At 38.2% G+C, this 23,716-nt stretch overlaps 1 protein-coding gene across 2 annotated transcripts in view; it reads right to left on the bottom strand.

Moving 5' to 3' along the window:
• LOC149154690 (SOUL heme-binding family protein) overlaps positions 1-23,445 on the bottom strand; it is a 91,826-nt gene extending 68,381 nt beyond the window's left edge. The window contains exons 1-6 of one of the 2 annotated variants that reach the window (XM_089440573.1): positions 23,008-23,445; positions 22,821-22,907; positions 22,522-22,592; positions 12,631-12,732; positions 12,373-12,429; positions 12,141-12,276 (exon numbers count right to left, since the gene is read on the bottom strand). In XM_089440573.1, coding sequence (XP_089296699.1) covers positions 12,141-12,276; positions 12,373-12,429; positions 12,631-12,732; positions 22,522-22,592; positions 22,821-22,907; positions 23,008-23,263 — 709 coding nt within the window. In that variant the 5' untranslated portion in view covers positions 23,264-23,445. Of the gene's footprint in view, positions 1-12,140; positions 12,277-12,372; positions 12,478-12,630; positions 12,733-22,521; positions 22,593-22,820; positions 22,908-23,007 lie in introns of both variants that reach the window. The other variant, XM_089440572.1, reaches the window with a different exon arrangement.
• Between the last annotated feature and the right edge of the window lie 271 nt (positions 23,446-23,716).

The raw sequence follows: 23,716 nt of genomic DNA, 5'->3' as shown, positions 1-23,716 counted from the left end.
AACCCAATGCGGAAAAAATTATATGCGAAAACAAGAAATTGAACAGGAAAGAGATACAACACATATCTACACAGTTATTTTTGGACAAATGTCCCTGGAAAAACCCAATGCGGGAAAACCGGAGCATCAGCGCTGAGGGTTTTATTATTATGCAATAATAATTTTTGAATACAACTTTTGGATGCCTTCCCGGCAATCCAGTTACAGAGAATATTACTGACAGAAGATTAGTGAGAAATACCTCACACTATCACTGGTGATCCTGGTTAATCTAGCCCTTGAATGAACAGCCCCTAGCTACCCCTGCACTGGGTCTACGCAATGTCTGCGTCAACCCAACGTCACACTATCTAGGATCTGCATCACTCTTCTTGGCTGATTGATTTGCCTCTGAGATTCAGACTTATGCTCTCTCGGTCTCACACCCCGGCTTCCAGCTCAGAAATCGATCTCCCCACCAAATTTTTGGACTTCCTCAAGGCTTCTACGCTGCCTCTGCATGGCCCTACATAGCTTTGTGTCAGCCTCTTCTAGCTTAGCGCTGCCTCTCCTGAATCTCCCTCTTCCTCCTCTGATGAGTATTCTTAGATCAAGAGAAATCTCCAACCAGAACTATCTCTGCCCCTCACTACAAAAGCTAACTTCGAATTTCTCAACGGTGTAGGAATTTACAGGGTAAGTTCCTCAAACAGAACACCAAAGGACACCGCTCACAAATAGATCATAGATCAATACACCAGTATTCTTAACGTGGTTAAAACCCTCAAAGAGGGAAACATTCCACGGCCTGAGCCAACGCAGCCACTTCAGGAAATTTATTAATAAAAGAATGAAAATTTACATAAGCTTCTCTTATGAACGGTTACCCTACAAATGACCCTCCATGCTCTTTAAATAGAAATCATGGACCAATCAGGTGTTAAGCCACGGATCAAGTGTCGGTAATACCGAGGAGAGAATGAACCGTCGGATCACTACATATCGCGACCCTCAGATTTGTAAGTTACAAAAGTACATAGTAAAGAAACACACTTTACCTAACTCTACACTAAACCAAGTTATACTTAACTATTTCCTATGTATCGGAATATCCTAACATCCCCCCTTACGAACAACTTGGGATAGGTTTGAAGGATGTACAAATATGACACAATAGGAGAAGGAAGGAGGCATTAGAGCCTATCCCCCCTTAGTGACAACTTCTTGAATTACAACCATAAATCGAAGTTTAGTAAACTTCGCCTCTGTGAGCGCCTTTGTAAAGATGTCTGCAACTTGATCATCTGTTGAACAATATTGCACTGATGAAGTGCATGTACAGTTCAATGTGTTTGATGCACTGATGTTGGACTGGATCTTTGCATAGTTGAATGGCACTTTGATTATCACACCAAAGTGTAGTCGGATGCTGCTGCTGAAAGCCAAACTTTGACAGGATCTGACGAAGCCACAGGGCTTCCTTACTAGCTTCTATGGCACCACGATACTCTGCTTCTGCTGAAGAAAGAGAAATGGCACTTTGTTTCTTGCAAGCCCATGTAATAGGTCCTAAACCAAGAGTGAACACATAACCTGCAGTAGACTTCTGATCATCAGGGTCACCAGCCCAATCGGAATCAGTGAAACCAACCAATAGAGGAGATGCTTCTGCACTGTAATGAATCCCAAACTGAATTGTACCTCGAACATAACGAAGTATTCTTTTAGCTGCTTTCCAATGACTTTCATGTGGGTTTTGCATAAACCGAGCAATAAGGCCAACAACAAAGGCATGACGAGTATGGGTCAGATACAAAAGTTTTCCTACAAGTTGACGGTATAAGGTAGCATCAACTTCAGAGGAAGTACAAGTGACTGAAAGTTTGGCTCCAGACTGAAAGGGAGAAGGGGTTGGCTTACAGTCTTCCATGTGAAAATGGCGTAGAAGATCACAGGCATACTTGGACTAGGAAAGGGAAATACCTTCCTTGGATTGCAAGACTTGAAGACCAAGAAAATAATGCAAGTGTCCTAAGTCTGTCATTTCAAACTTCTTTTTAAGGCTGGACTTCACATGGTTTATAAGGTTGGGATCACTACCAGTAAGGATAAGATCATCAACATAAAGAACAAGAATGATAAGAGACTTGCCCACTTTCTTGGTGTAGATAGTATTGTCAGAATGACACCTAGAAAAGCCAGTTTCTAAAAGAAAGCTATCCATTTTGGCATACCAAGCCCGAGGGGCTTGCTTGAGACCATAAAGGGATTTCTTAAGCCGACATACAAGGCTAGAGTCTGTTTGTATAAAGCTAGTAGGTTGTTCCATATAGATTTCTTCATGCAAGTCCCCATGCAAGAAGGCGGATTTAACATCCATCTAATGGACTTCCCATTTGAAAGAGGCAGCAAGGGAAAGAACAAGGTGGATAGAGTTCATTTTGGCAACAGGGGAGAAGGTTTCAGTATAGTCAATGCCTTCTACTTGTGAAAAACCCTTAGCAACAAAACGAGCTTTATGTTTATCAACTTTTCCATCTGGTCCATACTTGGTTCTGTAAACCCATTTGCATCTGACAAGTTTTTGTCCCTTTGGTAGAGGAACAAGATCCCATGTATCATTTGCCAATAATGAATGATATTCTCCATTCATAGCTGCGTCCCAATCTGGATGGCCTGAAGCTTCTGCAAAGGTGTCAGGATCATAATTCGCTGAAGTTTGAGCTAGTAAAGAAGAGGCTCTATCGAACTGAGAACGTGTATGCCGTTGATCTATGGGATCACCGGCAAGAGCACCTGCTGCATCCCGAGTAGCACGGACCCATTTTGGAAGCTGAGGCGCTAAAGGAGGATCCTGAGAAGGTGGGAGAGGATTGTCATCCTCGTTATAATCATCTGAAGAAGAAATATTTTCAGAAGTAGAAGGGATAGAGAGAGGTGGCACATCCGCCAAACTAGGCTCGTAGGCTGATATATTTTCAGCGAACTTTACATCTCCTCTAATGATAATATTTTTGGACTTAAGTGGAATAAGTCTATATCCTTTGACATCTTTAGAATATCCAACAAAAATACATTTTTCACTCTTATGTTCTAAAGCTTTATGTTTCTCATATGGAAAATGGGCCCATGCTTCACTTCCAAAAACACAAAAGTGACTTACTTCTGGTTTAATTGAGCTCCATGCTTCTTCTGGAGTGATAATCTTTAAAACCTTAGTAGGAGTGCGATTTACTATGTAATTTGTAGAGTTAATTGCTTCTACCCAAAAATTAAGACTAAGTCCTTTAGATTGAAGCATACAATTAGCCATTTCCTTTGAGGTGCGATTCTTCCTTTCAGCTACACCATTCTGTTGTGGAGTATATGGAACATATGTTGCATTTGAATTCCATTCTTAGTGCAAAAGTTGATGAATTTTTTGTTAACATATTCTCCGCCATTATCAGATCTTAGCTTAAGAATTTGATGTCCAAATTGTTTTTCAACAAAGGCCTTAAAGGCCAAGAACATGTTAAATACTTCACTCTTGAGTTTTAAGAAGTATACCCAAGTGCGTCTCGAGAAATCATCAATGAAAGTTAAGAAATACTTGTAGCCAGAGAATGAAACAACTGGAAGTGGACCACATAAATCACTATGCACAAGCTGTAAAGGGGTTGAGGCGTGCCAAAAGGCACGTTTTTCAAAACTATCTCGTTGTTGTTTTCCAAATACACATCTGGAACAAACACCATCTCTGCAAGATACCATTGGAAGACCTGTCACCATATTTTCTTTACATAGATTCTGAAGGGAGCAATAGTTTAAGTGACCAAATCGCTCATGCCAAAGTTTGCTCACTTCATCATTATGAGCAACAAATACCGAGGGAAGATTTGATGACCCAAAGTCGTTAAACTTATACAACCTTGTAGAATCATCAGCAATGCCAGTAGCTAAAATCTGTCTAGGATCTCTTAGGTCCTTAATTACAACATCGTGAAGTGAAAATTCAATGATTTTACCTTCACCTAAATGAGTTATATAATATACAGATAGAAGGTTGCAGGATAAGGTTGGAATACATAATACATCATTAAATTGACCATTGTCTATATGAACAGTTCCAGTCCCTACAACACTAAGAGATCTATCATCACCAACATATATATTTTTGGTGTTACAATCATTTAAAGAAGAAAAAATGGCCTTGTTTTTGTCCATGTGATAAGAAGCTCCAGAATCAATGAGCCACTCATGAGAATGAGAAGAAGAAGATACATTTAGTGCATAACCAGACCGAGATGCTTGACAACCACATGCAGAAACTGTCATTCCTGAAGATGAAGTTGAAGTTGAAGAGTGCCCCAAATGGATGTTATGCTTCTTCATTGCTGCTTCCAAGGCTTACATCTTCTTAAAGCATTTGGATTCTAAGTGGTCATCTCGATTACAAAAGTGGCAATGTCTATCAGTCTTCTTCCCTTTGTTTTTATTTACCTTCTCATTTTGTTGAAATGATTTTTCATTTTGAGACTGAAATTGCTTAGGACCCTTCTTTGGGTTAGGACCATTCTTTTTAGGATATGGCTTCTTAGGATTCTTTGAATTTGGTTGTTGCTGAGCGGCTAAGGCTTTTTTAGAAGAGTTTCCAAGATTAACCTTAACACCTTCCAAGAGAAGTCTAAGGGTCTTGAACTTGGACAAAAAATCTTCAATGGAAGAAAAATTATTGGGGTCCAATGTAAGCAACTCATTTTCGAGTTGATGGGCTCTAATTTCATTTTTAATTCCAAAAACTTTAGTGAGCTGTTTCATTGTTTCATTAGGAGTATCAAGTTCTGCGATATGGAATCTAAGGTCTGGAGAAATAAACATCCCTATCAACCCACGTGCTTGATCTTGCCTATTTTCCCATTTGGTTGCCTTATCTTCATCTTGAGGTTTGGTTTTTTGGCCTGAGGCTATTCTGTAAAGACCTTTACTTCTAAGTAAATCCAGAATGTAGGACCACCATTAGAAGTAGTTGGTGCTGTCAAAAATAACTTGGCATGGAATTTCCATTTTAACAGAAACTGAAGTTGTAGATACTGAAACTAAGTATTCCAATGGAAAGATCTCGAAAAATTAGGTTGATTGAAAAAAACGGCTCTAAAAACGGCTTCCGAATGAAGAAGTTATGGTTTTTTGAAGAAAAATTGTTGAAGATGCCGACGAAGTGCGTGAATGTACGGAAATGAATGATAATGTTATATTTAAAAAAAAAATCTCCCCCCTTTCCAAACATAAATCTAATTAATTCACTTTTAAAAAAAAATATGTGACTCACTTTTATAAATATGTGAAAGTCACTTTTACAATGGTACTTTATGAGCTACCCACTAAATTGTAACTTAAATAAAAGATAAAGAGACTTTAGAATTATAAGTGACTCACTTTTGATAATGGGTGAGAACACTTTTACATAAAGTAACTTTAAAACACAAGCTACACATGCCTTTTGAAAAAGTAACTCAACAAAAAAAAAAAGACTTGAACCCAAGACCTCTATTCTCATAAAGTAACTTTGGACCAAGTGAGCTAATTTAAAAGAAAAGTAATTTTTGGAAAAGAGGAAGGGGTTTTTTTTTTTAGTCACTGAAGCTTTGGGGTGCGTGCTTACTTGAGAAAGCTCTTTTTTTGCCTACAAAACAAAAAACACAAAACCCAACACGGACATACAAAAAAAAAACAAACCTTACGGCTTGAAGTTAGCTTTAGCCGGAAACTATATCTTTTCCTCAATGTTTCTGATTTTCCGAGATCACACTAAGGCGCAGTGGAAAAGAGCATACACATGAGAAAAATCCTTCCTTTATGTTTCTGATTTGCCCAGATCGCACAGAGTCGCAGAGCAAAGAGCATACGCAGAAATGAAAAGTATAGATCCGATAATAAAAAACAGAGAGCTAAATAAACCGAAATAAACAGAGAGAAAATAACTAAAAACTGCAAATAAACATTGTATACCTCTAGATCTTAAAAATGATGTAGCTAGGGCTACCGGAAACCTTTTCGCGTCAAACGAAAGGGGTTCCTCACTGAAACAGATGCTCCTAACACAATAGAGCAGTCCCCTCAACCCGAAAGCAGTCAGAAACAGTAGATCTAGGAAACGACAGTCGGATGCAGTTCTACTGGCTTCAGATTTGGATCACCAACGGATGCGGCCCTCAAATAGCTCTAATACCATGTAGGAATTTACAGGGTAAGTTCTTCAGATAGAACACCAAAGGACACCGCTCACAAACAGATCACAGATCAATACACCAGTATTCTTGTCGTGGTTAAAACCCTTAAAGAGGGAAACAGTCCACGGCCTGAGCCAACGCGACCACTTCAGCCAATTTATTAATAAAAGAATGAAAATTTACATAAGCTTCTCTCATGAACGGTTACCCTACAAATAACCCTCCATGCTCTTTAAATAGAGATCATGGACCAATTGGGTGTTAATCCACGGATCAAGTGTCGGTAATACCGAGGAGAGAATGAACCATCGAATCACTACACATTGTGACCATCGGATTTGTAAGTTACAAAAGTACATAGTAAAGAAACACACTTTACCTAACTCTACACTAGACCAAGTTATACTTAACTATTTCCTATGTGTCGAAATATTATCGCTGTCATCATCTAAAGAAGAAATATTTTCAAAAGTAAAAGGGATAGAGAGAGGTGGCACATCTGCCGAACTAGGCTCGTAGGGCGATATATTTTCAGCAAATTTTACATGTCTTCTAATGATAACATTTTTTGGACTTAAGTGGAATAAGTCTATATCCTTTAACATCTTCAGAATATCCAACAAAAATACATTTTTCACTCTTAGGTTCTAAAGCTTTATGTTTCTCATCTGGAATATGGGCCCATGCTTCACTTCCAAAAACACGAAAGTGACTTACATCTGGTTTAATTGAGCTCCATGCTTCTTCTGAAGTGATAATCTTTAAAACCTTAGTAGGAGTGCGATTTACTATGTAATTTGCAAAGTTAATTGCTTCTACCCCAAAATTAATACTAAGTCCTTTAGATTGAAGCATACAATTAGCCATTTCCTTTGAGGTGCGATTCTTCCTTTCAGCTACACCATTCTGTTGTGGAGTATATGGAACATATGTTGCATTTGAATTCCATTCTCAGTGCAAAAGTTGATGAATTTGTTGTTAACATATTCTCTGCCATTATCAGATCTTAGCTTAAGAATTTGATGTCCAGTTTGTTTTTCAACAAAGGCCAAGAACATGTTAAATATTTCACTCTTGAGTTTTAAGAAGTATACCCAAGTGCGTCTCGAGAAATCATCAATGAAAGTTAAGAAATACTTGTAGCCAGAGAATGAAACAACTGGAAGTGGACCACATAAATCACTATGCACAAGATGTAAAGGGGTTGAGGCATGCCAAGAGGCACGTTTTTCAAAACTATCTCGTTGTTGTTTTCCGAGTACACATCTAGAACAAACACCATCTCTGCAATATACCATTGGAAGACCTGTCACCATATTTTCTTTACATAGATTCTGAAGGGAGCGATAGTTTAAGTGACCAAATCACTCATGCCAAAGTTTGCTCACTTCATCATTATGAGCAATAAATACCGAGGGAAGATTTGATGACCCAAAGTTGTTAAACTTATACAACCTTGTAGAATCATCAGCAATGCCAGTAGCTAAAATCTGTCTAGGATCTCTTAGATCCTTAATTACAACATCGTGAAGTGAAAATTCAACGATTTTACCTTCCCCTGAATGAGTTATCTGATATACAGATAGAAGGTTGCAGGATAAGGTTGGAACACATAATACATCATTAAATTGACCATTGTCTATATGAACAGTTCCAGTCCCTACAACACTAAGAGATCTATCATCACCAACATATATATTTTTGGTGTTACAATCATTTAAAGAAGAAAACATGGCTTTGTTTTTGTTCATGTGATAAGAAGCTCCAGAATCAATGAGCCACTCATGAGAATGAAAAGAAGAAGATACATTTAGTGCATAACCAGACCGAGATGCTTGACAACCACATGCAGAAAGTGCTATTCCTGAAGATGAAGTTGAAGTTGAAGAGTGTTCCAGATGGATGTTATGCTTCTTCATTGTTGCTTCCAAGGCTTCCATCTTCTTAAAGTATTTGGATTCTAAGTGGCCATCTCGATTACAAAAGTGGCAATGTCTATCAGTCTTCTTCGCTTTGTTTTTATTTGCCTTATCATTTTGTTGAAATGATTTTTCATTTTGAAACTAAAATTGCTTAGGACCCTTGTTTGGTTTAGGACCATTCTTTTTAGGATACAGCGTCTTAGGATTCTTTGAATTTGGTTGTTGCTGAACGGCTAAGGCTTTCTTAGAAGAGTTTCCAAGATTAAGAAGACCAAGATGTAAGAGTTTTTCTTGTTCTCTTATTAAATAATCACAAAAAGCATCAAAGAAAGGGGACTTGTAGTCTTGTCCTTGAAAAATGAAGGCTTCTCTTGTAGAATGGAAGGTGGAAACAAACACAGAGTAGGCTGGTCTCAACTTAGTAAGAATGGAATAGATAAGGCTACCATCTTCTTTCTTAACCTTAACACCTTCCAAGAGAAGTCTAAGGGTCTTGAACTTGGACAAAAAATCTTCAATGGAAGAAAAATTATTGGGGTCCAATGTAAGCAACTCACTTTCGAGTTGATGAGCTCTAATTTCATTTTTAATTCCAAAAACTTTAGTGAGCTATTTCATTGCTTCATTAGGAGTATCAAGTTCTGCGATATGGAATCTAAGGTCTGGAGAAATAAACATCGCTATCAACCCACGTGCTTGATCTTGCCTATTTTCCCATTTGGTTGCCTTATCTTCATCTTGAGGTTTGGTTTCTTGACCTAAGGCTATTCTGTAAAGACCTTTACTTCTAAGTAAATCCACAATGTAGGACCACCATTAGAAGTAGTTAGTGCTGTCAAGAATAACTTGGCATGGAATTTCCATTTTAACATAAACTAAAGATGTAGATACTGAAACTAAGTATTCCAATGGAAAGATCTCAAAAAATTAGGCTGATTGAAAAAAAACGGCTTCCGGATGAAGAAGTTATGGCTTTTTGAAGAAAAGTTGTTGAAGATGCTGACGAAGTGCGTGAATGTGCGGAAATGAATGATAATGTTATATTTAAAAAAAAAAATCTCCCCCCTTTCCAAACATAAATCTAATTGGCTCACTTTTAAAAAAAATATGTGACTCACTTTTATAAATAAATGAAAGTCACTTTTACAATGGTACTTTATGAGCTACCCACTAAATTGTAACTTGAATAAAAAATAAAGAGACTTTAGAATTATAAGTGACTCACTTTTTATAATGGGTGAAAACACTTTTACATAAAGTAACTTTAAAACATAAGCTACATGTGCTTTTTGAAAAAGTAACTCAACAAAAAGAAAGACTTGAACCCAAGACCTCTATTCTCATAAAGTAACTTTGGACCAAATGAGCTAGTTTAAAAGGAAAGTAATTTTTGGAAAAGAGGAAGGGGTTTTTTTTTCTTTTTTTTAGTCACTGAAGTTTTGGAGTGCGTGCTTACTTGAGAAAGCTCTTTTTTCCTACAAAAAAAAAAACACAAAGCTCTTTTCCTCAATGTTTTTGATTTTCCGAGATCACACTAAGGCGCGGTGGAAAAGAGCATACGCATGAGAAAAATCCTTCTTTTATGTTTCTGATTTGCCCAGATCGCACAGAGTCGTGGGACAAAGAGCATACGCAGAAATGAAAGGTATAGATCCAATAATAAAAAACATAGAACTAAATAAACCGAAATAAACAGAGAGAAAATAACTAAAAACTGCAAATAAATACTGTATACCTCCAGATCTTAAAAATGACGTAGCTAGGGCTACCGGAAACCTTTTCGCGTCAAACGAAAGGGGTTCCTCACTGGAACAAATGCTCCTAACACAATAGAGCAGTCCCCTCGGCCCGAAAGCAGTCAGAAACAGTAGATCTAGGAAACGACAATCGGATGCAGTTCTACTGGCTTCAGATTTGGATCACCAACGGATGCAGCCCTCAAATAGCTCTGATACCATGTAGGAATTTATAGGGTAAGTTCCTCAGACAGAACACCAAAGGACACCACTCACAAATAGATCACAGATCAATACACCAGTATTCTTGACATGGTTAAAACCCTCAAAGAGGGAAACAGTCCACGGCCTGAGCCAACGCGGCCACTTCAGGCAATTTATTAATAAAAGAATGAAAATTTACATAATCTTCTCTCATGAACGGTTACCCTACAAATGACCCTCCATGCTCTTTAAATAGAGATCATGGACCAATCGGGTGTTAAGCCACGGATCAAGTGTCGGTAATACCGAGGAGAGAATGAACTGTCGGATCACTACATATCGTGACCGTCGGATTTGTAAGTTACAAAAGTACATAGTAAAGAAACACACTTTACCTCACTCTACACTAGACCAAGTTATACTTAACTATTTCCTATGTGTCGGAATATCCTAACAAACGACGCCTGCTTTGCTTCAGAAATTCGATCTTCTGAACTCTCTCTGTGTGTTCTCCAAGTGTCCATCAAGCCTTCTCTTATAATCCTCTCGTTGACCAATCAACAACCCAGATTTGCTTCTAATCAATGGCTAGGATCATATTGACTTAATCTCCGCCTTCTTCTAAAAGTTTCACCCACAGTTAGGTTAATACCCATAAATTATTTTAATTTCTTATGTTTAGACTTAGGGTTCCATTAAAAATAATTAATTATTTTAATAAAATTATCTCCGTGTGGAATTTCCAAAAATGATCTCTGGGTATTGGAGAATGCATGTGTCTAAACCTCCCTGCAAAATTTGTTACTAATAGCATATCCGATGCTACCAGAAATCAACAGTTTCGTGGACTTTCATAAAACTTTTGACTATGTCCCTAGGGAGGCTTTATTCCAGAGACTTGGAGACATTAGCATCTCAAAGACCTTTTTCTCAGCTATCATGCATTTATACAAATCAATCTTTAGTCATTTATGCACAACACATAGGCTATCAAATTTTATCTGGAGTACTATTAGGGTAAAATAGGGTTTCCCCTTGCCCCCCATACTATTTGGGATCTACATTGATAAGCTGGAGTCCTTGCATGAGCACATCCAAGACAATGATGGTTTCCTTCTATACCATGTCTTGATTCCTATCTTGATGTTTGCAGACGATGTGGTCCTTCTAGCTTCATCTCCGAATGGATTGCAAAGACCGCTAGACGCCCTGCCTTTTTATGTGATCTTCATCACTTGACAGTCAACCTAGGTAAAACCAAGGTCTTGATCTTGAATGTATCAAACAAGATCCTCTCTGATCGCTGTTTCCTTTTCAAAGGAGAGGAGATCGAGATCATCAACTCATATAATTATATAGGGGTACTATTCACAAGACCTCACTTCAGTGTGTGGAATGCTCTTCAACCCCAAATCAACAAGGGCTATGAGTCCTTGGCCCTTCTTGAGAGGCAATGTTTCTGGAATCATTTTTAGGACATATCAGCCCACATGTCACTCATGGCCACTCTTGTTCGACTCACAACACTTAATGGTTCTGAGGTTTGGGGACCTAATTAAATGGAAACTGATTGCTCTTCAGCATAGAGTATACATATCATCCTCATTTTCCGCATCATTTGGTGCAAGCAAACCATTCTTCAGCTCATTATTCTTGCAGAATTTGGAGCTCACCCCTTTCAACTTGAGAACTGTTTGGTCTCATCTCGCTTTTACACCATTCCAAATCAATTCTTGCTATCTTTCTAACATTGCATATCCTTGGAAACATCGAAGGTTAACATAACCATATATTATTTAAATTTTAAACTTTAGAGTTATAGTTCATATCTGAAAAGAAAAGAGACTAATTTTTTAATGCTATCCAACATAAACATTGAAAATTTATAGCTAAGCAAGAGAAATATAACCGTCCCAAATGGAACGGGTACCTGCGAGGACAAAATGTTTGCCTGTGTAGGGAGGCGTCACTTGTCTGACCCATCTTTCTGCTTAATTATTTACCATTCTTGATGCACTTTTTTATTATTTAGTAATAAAAAATCTGACGCATTTTCAAACAACAACAAAAAAGGAATTGACCCATACCTGGAAAAGCAACTACTGCAACAATTTTTTCCTGTATCCGCTTTATCCTGACAGAAGAATCATTTGGGAGGGGCAAGTCTTCCCCATACTTGGAAGGCATAACAAAGGACATCGTCCACTTTCCTTGATCTCCTTCCTAAGAAAATGATAAGCATTAAAAGATAGACCGTTAGACCATAGAAAAGACAAAGTACTGAGAACAGCCTTTCAGAAGAAAAAACGAGCCTGAAACCTGCTTTGTGAATACTGGTGTTGTCATGTCCATCTTCTCCCCATCAGTTTGGGTTTTCTGGACAAAAACAGGCGTAGTCATCTCCATTTCTTCACGTTTTTTGTTCTGGTCATGTATGCATTACCAACATTATACCCTATCATTAGTTGCACAATTCAGTAAAAATATTATTCGCATGTTGCATGGACAGGCTAGATACAATGCTACTGACTAAAAAACAATGCTTCTTAGTATTTGAAGTAATAAATTAAATTGTACCTTACCAAAGAGGTATGCTGCCAAAACATTGAAACTCTCAGATGATCCATAGAAGTCAAATCCTGTGTTTCCAGGCATTGTTGTCTCTGCTACATAGTAAGACTGTTTCCACAAGTGTTGAAAGTTTCACATAACTAGCATATCATGAAAGATCTACACCTAAAAATCAAGCTGAGTCAAGGATTTCAAGGAATCAAAACTAGCCATGATAAGCATGATGTTCAGATCTTTATTGCTGATGTAACAACACAAAGGAGAAAGAATGAAGGTTGGTTGTACCTTTTTCTAGAATATTGAGAAGGAAAGTATATCAGAAGAACAATAATTGGTATACCACTGTTGTAACTTATAAGAAAAAACACCTTAAATACTTTACATAATGCTTTAATTCTTGGTTTTGACTTTATGAGATAATAAAAGTCCTCAATTTAAGGGTTTAAATTTTAAATCGAGCCCTTTAGAGTTGTGTAATCGGCAGATATGACAGTGTCAATTGCTCTGGATCAACGTACCACATTCATATCAGGACGGTTAAGTGCTCGACTTTTAAAATGCAGATAACCTCTCGATATATCAAAACCACTCAGGGACACGCGTCATAGCGAGGTTATATGGGGCCGTTTGGTGCGGTAAATGTAAACCACCTCCTAATGGCCCGATACTGCTTCTATATAATTGCTGTCGTATGCAGTTGCCAGCTTATTAATGGTCGAATTACGGTGCGAACCAATGTGAAGAAGACATTTAAACAGTGAAAATTAATGCATAAGTTATAATATAGTTAGTATCCCATTAACCTATTCTTCATTTGTATTATGCCATGGTTAAATGACCAGGTTTGCAGTTACCTGGGTCAACAGCATCTACTCTTTATCTTCTCAAAGGAGCATCAAGTAGGCTAGAAATTACTTACCCCAGGGTTTAAATTATTTTGAATTTAGTTTCATTTTGAAAATGAAGCTGTTTTAGTAAAGACTAATCATGGCCTCGAAAAGGATGTCCAAGGCCGAAGAAGAGCCTAAGAAGGAAAACCCTTCACTCAAAATCCTTGTTGATAATGACATAGATATATATGAACCTATCATGATCGGTAGAACTCTTGAAATGTTGTGCAGAGACGCTCAGATGCATTTTCAACAAAACCTAGAAAGCTTTCCACTATGGTACATTGGTTTATCTCGGGCCATCGCGTAGAGAACAATACTCATTTACAGAGTTTATTCATATATGTTGTCAATCTTAATTGAAAATGCAGTTAAAGATAAGCAGGTAGGAACGTTCTGTTTTCAATCAAGGATGAAGATTTAGTTAACTGTTTGGCCATTCCAGAAGGGTTAGAGGTTATAAACAAAGATGATCGAAAAGCAATTACGAATTATTACCTGAGAGTCAAAAAATGGAAATTTTAACCAAAATCCCGATAGAGGGAAATTCTATACCAGAGGTGAAAATTCCATTTTAAATTAACTTATTAAAAGATTCAGCTCAGGATGCGGTATCAATTATTTGCCTAATCCTTGGGTATGACAGCAACAATCAAATTGACGAAGTTGTTTAGTGTTGTTTCATAAGATAATTCACTCTACCAAATTTAACTATGCTTCTTAGCATGCCAATAGGATTCAAGAGTAGTTGGAAACCTTTCAGGAACAGAAGTGTTTCAGATGTCAATCTTACATGGTATATCTAGGGTTAGCTAATCAAGCTAAATATTTTGTGCATTTAAGGTTGCTGACGAAAAATCAGCAAGGGCAAAGCATTCAAGTCTTTGATTGGACTCCTTGGTCAAATTTAAGAATAAACAAAATGAGACCCATGAGACAAGCATTGCATTCTTCTTTTCATCAATTTCATAAAATCACAATTACACATGTCATTATGAAGACCGAACCTAGTTACACTTTTCAACACTAAAATTCCTTGCTCATGAAACTCATGAGACAAGCATTACAATAAGTTTATTTTTTCTTCTTTTCATCAATTTCATAAAATCACAATTACACATCTCATTATGAAGACCAAACCTAATTACACTTTTCAGCACATTTAAGGTTGCAGACGAAAAATCAGCAAGGGCAAAGCATTCAAGTCTTTGATTGGACTCCTTGGTCAAATTTAAGAATAAACGAAATGGGTATAAGAATTTTGTTTTATATTGATGAATTGATGGCGATTGTTCACTCTCATATTTGACCAGTCACCAACAAGATTCACACCTGATTATAAGTTCTTTATACAAATGAATTAGCATTTGAAACATGGGAATTGGTTTTTGGGAGAAGACTTCACAGTTCTTAGAATCTATGCATCAGAAATGAAATAATATAAGCTTCCTGCATATTTAACTGAGAATTTTTGCCCTGGAATACTCAAACAGAGACTCCATGCTGATAATTTATAGTTAGTGTCAAAAAACAAGAAAGCTGTGTTTTCTATCACATCCGAGATGTTTCTTTTGTGATTAATAGTAGGTTAGCATTACCTCTTATAGAACAAATGCTTTAATAATTTAATCTTGAAGAAGATTTCATGTGGAAAAATGATCCTCATCGAGTGATCTTTAACCTCAGAGTTGCAGCTGGTTTATTTCCATACCCTCATCAACCTAAAAGTTGCAGCCAGTTTATCTCGATTCTCCATACCCTCTTTTCTCAGGTGCCATGGACTCAAGATGTTGAGTCATTGAACAAGCACCAACAGTTGTTCTCTTGCATATGTTCAACTTCGGAGAGTGGATTTCAACCCCAGTGGTCATGGTCAAGCTCATTATCCACTGTGGTTGGAATTTTTAGCCCTGCTTGCCAACATGCAACCTTTTGTTGACCTGTTTTCCAATGAGTTTGGCAAGGCTCTCATTCCTAATGGCCAACTCATTATGTTTGAATCTGAGGGTGTGTGTAGAGGTGGATCTAAAGAAGAAACTCCCCCCTTCATCTCTGTTTGCGCCATTGATGGGGTTTGACAAAAGGTGTGGTACCTTAATGTCCCATATGCATTCTTTGCATGCTAGGCGCAAGATCACCTTATCCATGATTGCCCGCTTCATAGACCCAAACCGAGGGAGGTAAGTAGGAGAGGTGCTGCTACACCCCTAAATCTCTTAAGGAATGGGGGCAGGCAGTATGTCAACGGCTTTGGGGTAGGGTAGTGGGGCCAATGGTCCCTCTCCAACTATTGATTCAAGAGCAATGAGCACCTCATCTAGTGGTTCAAGGGCAAGCTCAAAAAGGATTCCTAGTGGCCAAGTGACTCAACATGCCACTGAAGCTAGCAATTGTTATTTTGGTTGGATAGTCTCGATAGAGCCAAAACCCATACATACTCAACTTGTCCCTCATGCTAGTGATTCTTCTTTTGGTTGGATAGTCTCAATAGAGCCAAAACCCATACCTACTCAACTTGTCCCTCATGCTAGTGATTCTTCTTTTGGTTGGATAGTCTCAATAGAGCCAAAATCTTGGCCTTGGGGCTACAGGGGTTTGTTTACCCTATGTCCAGCAGTATGGAAATCGAGGTCAAGTGGCTGATGGAGTGTAACAAGCAGAAAGAGGTGACTTCTTCCACTCATGTAGACAAGTAATAGGGGACTTGAAGCTAACCCATGGGTGAAACCATACAGAGAAACGATGGTACACTGACCTCATAGACATACACTTTTCGTGGAGGAGTTTGCAATGGATAACCAATACCGTAGCTTCAGGCTCCATCTTCCTTTATAATGAAGCTCTCTCTTTGTCCTAGAGCAAAGGATGATGATCCCAAGTCACAAGTAGCTTGTCTATGGTGTGTTGTAGAGATTTCAACTGGATGTGATCTTCCCACAATAGGTTAAATCCACTATCTTTGAGCTTTGGAATTGAATGAACTATCGTTGGAATGGCCCTTTCTAGGAATTGGATCATTGTCAAGGGCACAAGTGATAGTGACTGCCCTATCCTCCTATTTGCAAAATTTTGTGGTGGCTCATGGTTCGGACCTTGAGGATAGGTGTGTTTGATAGGCTTTTGTGTTGTTTATGCCCACAACCTTAGTTCAAAGCAAGGTCGACTTTGGTATGGATGACTTCCTCCCTTCCCGCTACAAACAAGATTGTTGAAGTGATTTTAACATGGTGGAGAGGGAGGGTGATTATTATGGTGGAACGAGTTTTCTCATGAGAGGAGATAACAGGTAGGCTTGGTGTCAGTGCAAAGTTGCTCTTCAAGTGTTTGAACCCAAATGCAAACAAAAGGGGACCAACTATGGTGGGTGGTTTACTTACGCCACTATCAAGCAGGGATGAGACAAGATGCAAGCAACGTTGGACAGAATTGATGGACCCAAGGAGGATATATCTTTTTCTTGGCAATCTTCACTTAATGAATGGGTTAATATATGTAGCGAGGTCTGATCATTTTCCTATTCAAACTATCATCTCAAAAAGCAATTCGTTTAACTTGGCACGTTCCACTTTGTTAAATGTGCCTCACCTAGGGTTATTGGATTTGCATGCCCTTGTTCAGAGAACCTGGAAACCCCTGGGCCTCTTGGCAAGAAAGGTTGAATTCTTTGGTGGGAGGCTATTGTATGCCAAATTGTTAAGCTCATGAGAGGTGAGGCTAAATGCTGCTCCGCAAAAGGAGAAAGTAACTACTTGAAGCTCAACATAGACTTGAGGAGGTGCACATCTTTCATGAGATAGATCTCCCTGATATTACACTTCAAAAGGATGCTACTCAGCTGAAGATGGCAATTTGAAAAAGAGAGCATTATAGTGCTAGCAGTGCTCGGGTCCATACACAACACCTATGGATTCAAGAGGGGGATGAAGGTTCTAAGTTTTGTTTTGACTTTCTAAAGAGGAAAGTCGAAGCTGACCAATTTCTTGTTTTGGGCACATGGATCTCTTGCTGAGGATCCTACTAAAGTGAAAGGTATGTTTGGGATTCATTTTCAGACTATTTTTCTCCTTATGCTTTGATGGATTATGTGGTGGACTGTGGATGCTAGGAATGCTTGGTGTAGGGTTATCCCACACAAGGATTCTGGATTCTATTAGCACCGGGGACAGGTTAGACAGTGACTTCTTGAAAGAGGAGTTTTTTCAGCCCTTAGCTGCATGAAGAATGGTGAATCGCCAAGCATGGATGGCCTTCGTTGTGAATTTACAAGACCATGTTGGACACGATTGATGATGATTTCTGTTGCTTAGCAGCTAAAGTCTTCACTTCTGGCACTGAAACTAGCATTAAATAGACTTTAACTATTAGACCTGTAGAGTTTAAGAGACCTGTCTTAGATTGCCCAAATTGAGACAGTTACCCATTATGCAATTCACCGCCTTGTGTGCAAATATAGTATATCTTTAGCCTAAAACCAAAATGTGAACAAGCAGAAGAAGTGGCTGTTGTTCTAGCAGTGGTTGCCAGGATTCAGAGAAAGTTTTTGAGTATGCACTTAACATTGGCACATTGACTAAAGCCCAAATCTGCACTTAAAAGCTTCTCTGGAAGCCATGCAACATGACCATCTAAGGCACTACTATGGGAGAAAACATGCTGAAATGATGAAACGTCTCCCTCGGGAGTGTCACCATTCTGAAATGGTGAAACACCTCCTTTGGGAGTGTCAATTTGCCAAGAGTCATTGAACATTCATTCAAGACCATTACTCTATTCTTCTTCAAGAAAAGCTTCACTGGTGTACCACATTGTTTGGAGATTGCAATTATCCTGTTTGCTCATCCTTCATTGGGATTTGACAGTGCTCGAAAGTTTTTGCCTTATTCACCCTCTGGGAGATTAGGTATAAGTATATTTTTGAGCCATGAGGCTAGCTCTCTGTTCATTTTTTGCACCATATGGATTGATGAGGTACATCCCAAGTTGGCCACTTGGCCAAGGGTGCCTTGTTGAGCAACGATGTTCAAGCTCTAGATTATCTACATTATTTTGACTTTATTTCAGCTCTAGTAGCTCTACGGAAGAGGAAATAAGTACATTGTACATATCCTTCCACTTCTTGATTCACTATTTGTAAATATTAGATGTATTTTTCAAATAAAAAATATAATCAGTAATGTCTACTTGGATTTAGATTATCATTGAAGCTTAGAATATATGAAATGTGACAGAATTAACCTCAAGGGTTAGTTCAATTGGTTAAACCATATACCGAAGGCATGGTGTCAATGAGGAGGTCCAAGGTCATAGGTTCAAGCCTGATCAAATCCCTGGGGCTACAATGTTATTGTGGTTGGAAGTTGAGCTAGTCTCCATCCACATATTCTAAGGAACAGGGAGGGATCTTACAAGGTTTTCCTTGGAAAAATAAGAATAAAAATAAATGTGACACAATTAGTGATATGAATCCAACTATCAAACATTATCTCGAAAAGCTGGTGGCTAGAATCATATCCACGGAAAAGTCATTTATCCCCATAGTTCAACCATAGTGAACGTGTTCCGTTCCTCATATGTAACACCTATGTTACACGAGTTTTTGGAACAGAAGAATGAAGAAAATGCAAGAACAGGTGACTAGAAGGAAGAAGCCACCCCCAAATTTGTAGGAAATATTGGGCTCAAAGCAGCAAAAACACATTAAAAAAATTCCAAAGATAGGGAAAATTTCAAAAAGACTTCGGAAATTAAATTAACCTTACATCATACAATTACATAGCACATACTATTTATTGTTGTTTTTTGGTAAATATAGTTGGGTCGTTGTTATGCAATCTTGTGTTTTTGTTGTGCCATCTATATAGTACCAAAGCTTTGAATTTAAGTAATGAATATACCGCTGGTAGTGTTAACCTGGTATCAGAGTTCAAAAAGGAGCCTGATATGCGGCAATCAAAATATATAACAAAACAATGGATCCTAAGAAGATTCAGAGGACACTATGAGGATTGAATCACTAGAATTTGAATCTATTAGCATAAACTTGAGTAGTTTTAGTTTCTTCCCGGTTCAGTCCAATGCAGCATACGGTTTACCTAGATTTAGTTAGACATGAAAGTTTAACTATCTTTAAAAGATAATATGGGTGGACTGGCACAGCAGCGGCACTCCAGAGTAGAAAAATCCTGTAATTTTGTAACTTTGGCTACAAGTTCTTTAAAAAAATGCACGGATATATACTGTTCTGTGTGTAATATTAATCATACCCCTATACTGGATGCCCAAGTTCTGGGGATCCATGCCGGGTACTCTGTATCTGTCCCCCAACATACACACCGTATCCATGTACCCAAGATACCTTGATTATAGCTAACAGGTTATGAAACTCTGTACCTGAAGTCATGTCAGTGAAAATTTCCGTTCACAAAATGAAGTCATGAGCAATCCTAAACTAAAAGAGTACAAGTTTACTAATTACAAGACTATTCCATTAAACTATTCTTATCAATCCGTCCCTGTGAAGCAGTACTGACGACTTTAGGTAGAGACTAGAATCTGATCTTGGACATAAGGCGACAAACAATTCAGACACGGTTTTACTGCCATTAAATCCATGCGTGCAATTACACGCAAGACAAGTGGAACGGAAGCAAAATCTTTGGGCCAAATCCTGTAGGGACTCTCTTTTTCTAACTGTAGAACTGGGAACTTGTGTAGTGGGACGACTGAGTGGTTGGCACAATGGGATGTTATCTCTTCCACCTGGTTTCAAATCTCATGGGGACATCTTTGGTCCGTTGTGATAAGGCTCAAGGAGTAAGCTCCTAAACCCTTGTGGAGTCTCGGTTCTTGCTAAATCATAAATTCTCATTGTGTTATAGTGACGGCTGATAAATTTGATCTTGGGTCTTGTCCATGTTACTCAAGCTATTCCCACAATTCTGCACTTGGATCCCTTCTATGGTCTTCTCTATTTAGATCTTGATTCTTAACCTGCCTTGTTAAAGGTTGATAAAATCCACAGCATTATAAATAATGTCATTCCAGCTCAACTATTACCTTAAGCATAACTCCATGATTGGCACCCACATTCTCCCTGTCACTTGGGAAGTCCTCACCAGCAAATCATGGGAGATCTGCACTATCCCCCTTGGGCAACCAAGAAAGGCACACAAATCAAAAACATCTAACTGATTGGGCAACCATGAAAAAACACACTCCTTCTTTGGCAACATCTAAGACTAAAAACTAAGGAAACATCTAAAACTAGTAAAGAAGGAAACATCTCAATGTATTTTCTTTATCTAATAACATATTTTATTTTTATGCAATATATTTTGTAATTAAATTAATAAGGAGAATGTTTGCTCCTCATAATAAAATTGTGGTATGGTTTTCTAAAACTTCTATGGTATTCTCTTCATTTGAATCTACATTGTTATATATGTGATTATCTGGACAATTGTTTAGATCTGCATGTAGATCAATGGCAGAAGGAAAGGGATAATGGAAAAAGTTCTCCAGGGACACAGGCTCCAAATCCTGCGAGACGAGTTGCTAGCAGAAAGATTGCATCAGACCAAGAACACAGGTCTCCTTGCAATAAAGCGAAGATGAAGGAAGTTTCTGCACTGGCACATGATGAAGCGAACCGAATCCAAGCTTGGATAATCCCCTGGTCGATGAGACTTCTCAGCGTTCAAACTTCAGACAGTAACAGAAGTATCATACCTAATTTAGATTTGGAGAAGCCATCTTCTGCAAAAATCAGAGAAGATGATAACTGTGAAGCCGAAAGTGATTATCTCAGAGGCAAATAAATAGGTCGCCGTGAAAAATCATTGGTCCTTCCAGAGACTCCTGAGCAGCCAAGCCCAGAGTCTGTTCTTGGTCCATCGCTCTATAAGAGATTGTTCTCCACCTCCAGTTGTGAAGCGTTCCATCACTTTCACAGAGTGCGGGACTAGAACTCATGATGACTCTAATCTCGGCAACTGGAATCAGCTGGGCTTTCTCAAAAGGCAATGCCAAATAGATGAAACCCTTCTTGTTACTTACAAGATGCTGAATGATTCCAGAAATGGGATCCAGCAGCCAGAGATAGATTCTATAAAATCTTTTTTGGAACTCAATGGTCTACACTCTGGAATTGATAAGCCTAGTCCCGAATATTGTTATGTTGCAGACATCTTCCTAGCTTCAGGACTGCTAGCATATACCGAAACATACACTTTGGGACACACACCAGCGCAGCCTAATGGATGACTGCAGAAACATTGAGTGCACTTTCCCTCATTTGGTGGAGGAAATAGGGACATTTCCAGCTCTAAACAGGGAGGAATTGGACAACAGGGAGGAATTGGGCAACCAAGAAAGGCGAACAAGTCAGAAACATTTAATTGATTGGGCAACCAAGAAAAAACGCACTCCTTCTTTGGCAACATATAAGACTAAAAACTAACCAATAAAACTAGTGAAGAAGCCAATATCAATGTATTTGCTTATCTAATACAGTATTTTATATTTATGAAATATATTTTGTAATTAAATTAATAAGGAGAAAGTTTGCATTGCTTATAAAAAACTCATCTCTCTCATAATAGAATTGTGGTATTGTTTTCCAGAACTTCTTTGTTAGTCTCTTCTTCTTTTGAATCTACAATGTTATATATGTGATTTTTTGGACAATTGTTTAGACCTGCATGAAGATCACCCTGCAGACATACACCTCGATCCACCTATGGACAGTTTGAATTGGCACCGAAGATGGCCTTAAATTTTAAATCACCTAGATGGCCCATTTAGCAGGACTCCAAATGTTTGAGACAGTCTCCCTCATTACGAGGTATGGCTGCACTATTCCAGCCATGTTTTATCATCAAGTCTGATTGTTTCTATCAACTAAAATCATATTTTGAAACCCTACAAGAAAAGTATCTTAAACAAATTACTTATTCAGCAATATGATAAATATTAAAGACTGGCATACAAACAATTTCATAACTCTTACCTGGACTTCTCTGATTTCATAATCTTTCTCCCTTCTCAACACTTTGAAAGGTACAGTTTCAAGATCTGGAACTACACCAACCAAAATCCAGAATTTTTCAAAAACCATAAACGGAAAGATAACTCACTTGCTGATGTCCCTGGTCAGCGATGAAATTAAGGACAAATAGGCACTTCAAAACAAACTACAAAAATAGGATAATAAAGCTACAGTGATGAGTTAAGCAGAGAATTGGTTCTTTACTTTTGGGTTCTACCAAAGCTTTCTTGAAAAAATAATGAAAACAAATTTGATCATACCAGCCATCAAAGCCTCTTCCAAACTGCGAGCTTCGAATATCCGAGGATTGATATATTTCAGTGTCTCAGAAACCAAATTTTGTGCAACTGTATCATAAACAGAACAGAATTCAAACATGTCAGGACTCTCCCAGGCATTAAAAAACAGATGAAAAATAATTGTATGGAATTGGGTTTGGAGAAATACTGCGTTGGGACTGGGAAGCAGCCTGAGAAGCTAAAGCAAACAACAAGGAGTAGCGTAATTGATCTGCACAAGCAACTGTCCTCCCTGTCGCGGTGTTACTGGCCATAGTCACGGTGGATATGAATCCTTTTCGTCCCATCACCGGTTTCAATTTTGGTGTTTTGTGTGTATTGGATAAGGTACGAAGCCCAAATCCCAAGCCATGTCCTGAACAACCACCCAGGATTGAGATTGTAAAAACGTTAGTGCAGGGCATATTTGTGGATTGGTGGAATCCTTGTCTGATTTTTCAGATTTTTGGTGTGGAATGTGTGGGTATTCATGGCAAGAGTGGGATATATGCATATAAAATGCGGCCAATCACTATTTAAAATTTTTGGAAAAAAAAAATAAAAAATAGGAAAAGAAATCAACTATGGCCAATCGTTGATAGGGGTTTTTAATGATTTCTTTGCCATTGGCGACGCCATGGATAGATATTAGATCATGTTCAATGTGCAGTGTCACCGCGACATCCATAAGGAGGAAGAGCTCATCGCATCGGCATACAATTGTCTAATTGTGTTTTTTTTTGTCCTTGCAGGATGTTGAATTAAAATAACCAATCCATTTAATGATATATATAATTAATTAATCTACCTAATATTGTATTAGATTAATAATTTATGACCGTTTAAATTTTTGACTGACACAGACATGGATGATCTAC

This window comes from Pinus tabuliformis, chromosome 9, assembly GCF_031772625.1.
Source record: "Pinus tabuliformis cultivar Carrire ecotype Pingquan chromosome 9, CPIR1, whole genome shotgun sequence".
Classification (NCBI taxonomy): Eukaryota; Viridiplantae; Streptophyta; class Pinopsida; order Pinales; family Pinaceae; genus Pinus; species Pinus tabuliformis.
This window is presented reverse-complemented; position numbering and strand designations above follow the sequence as displayed.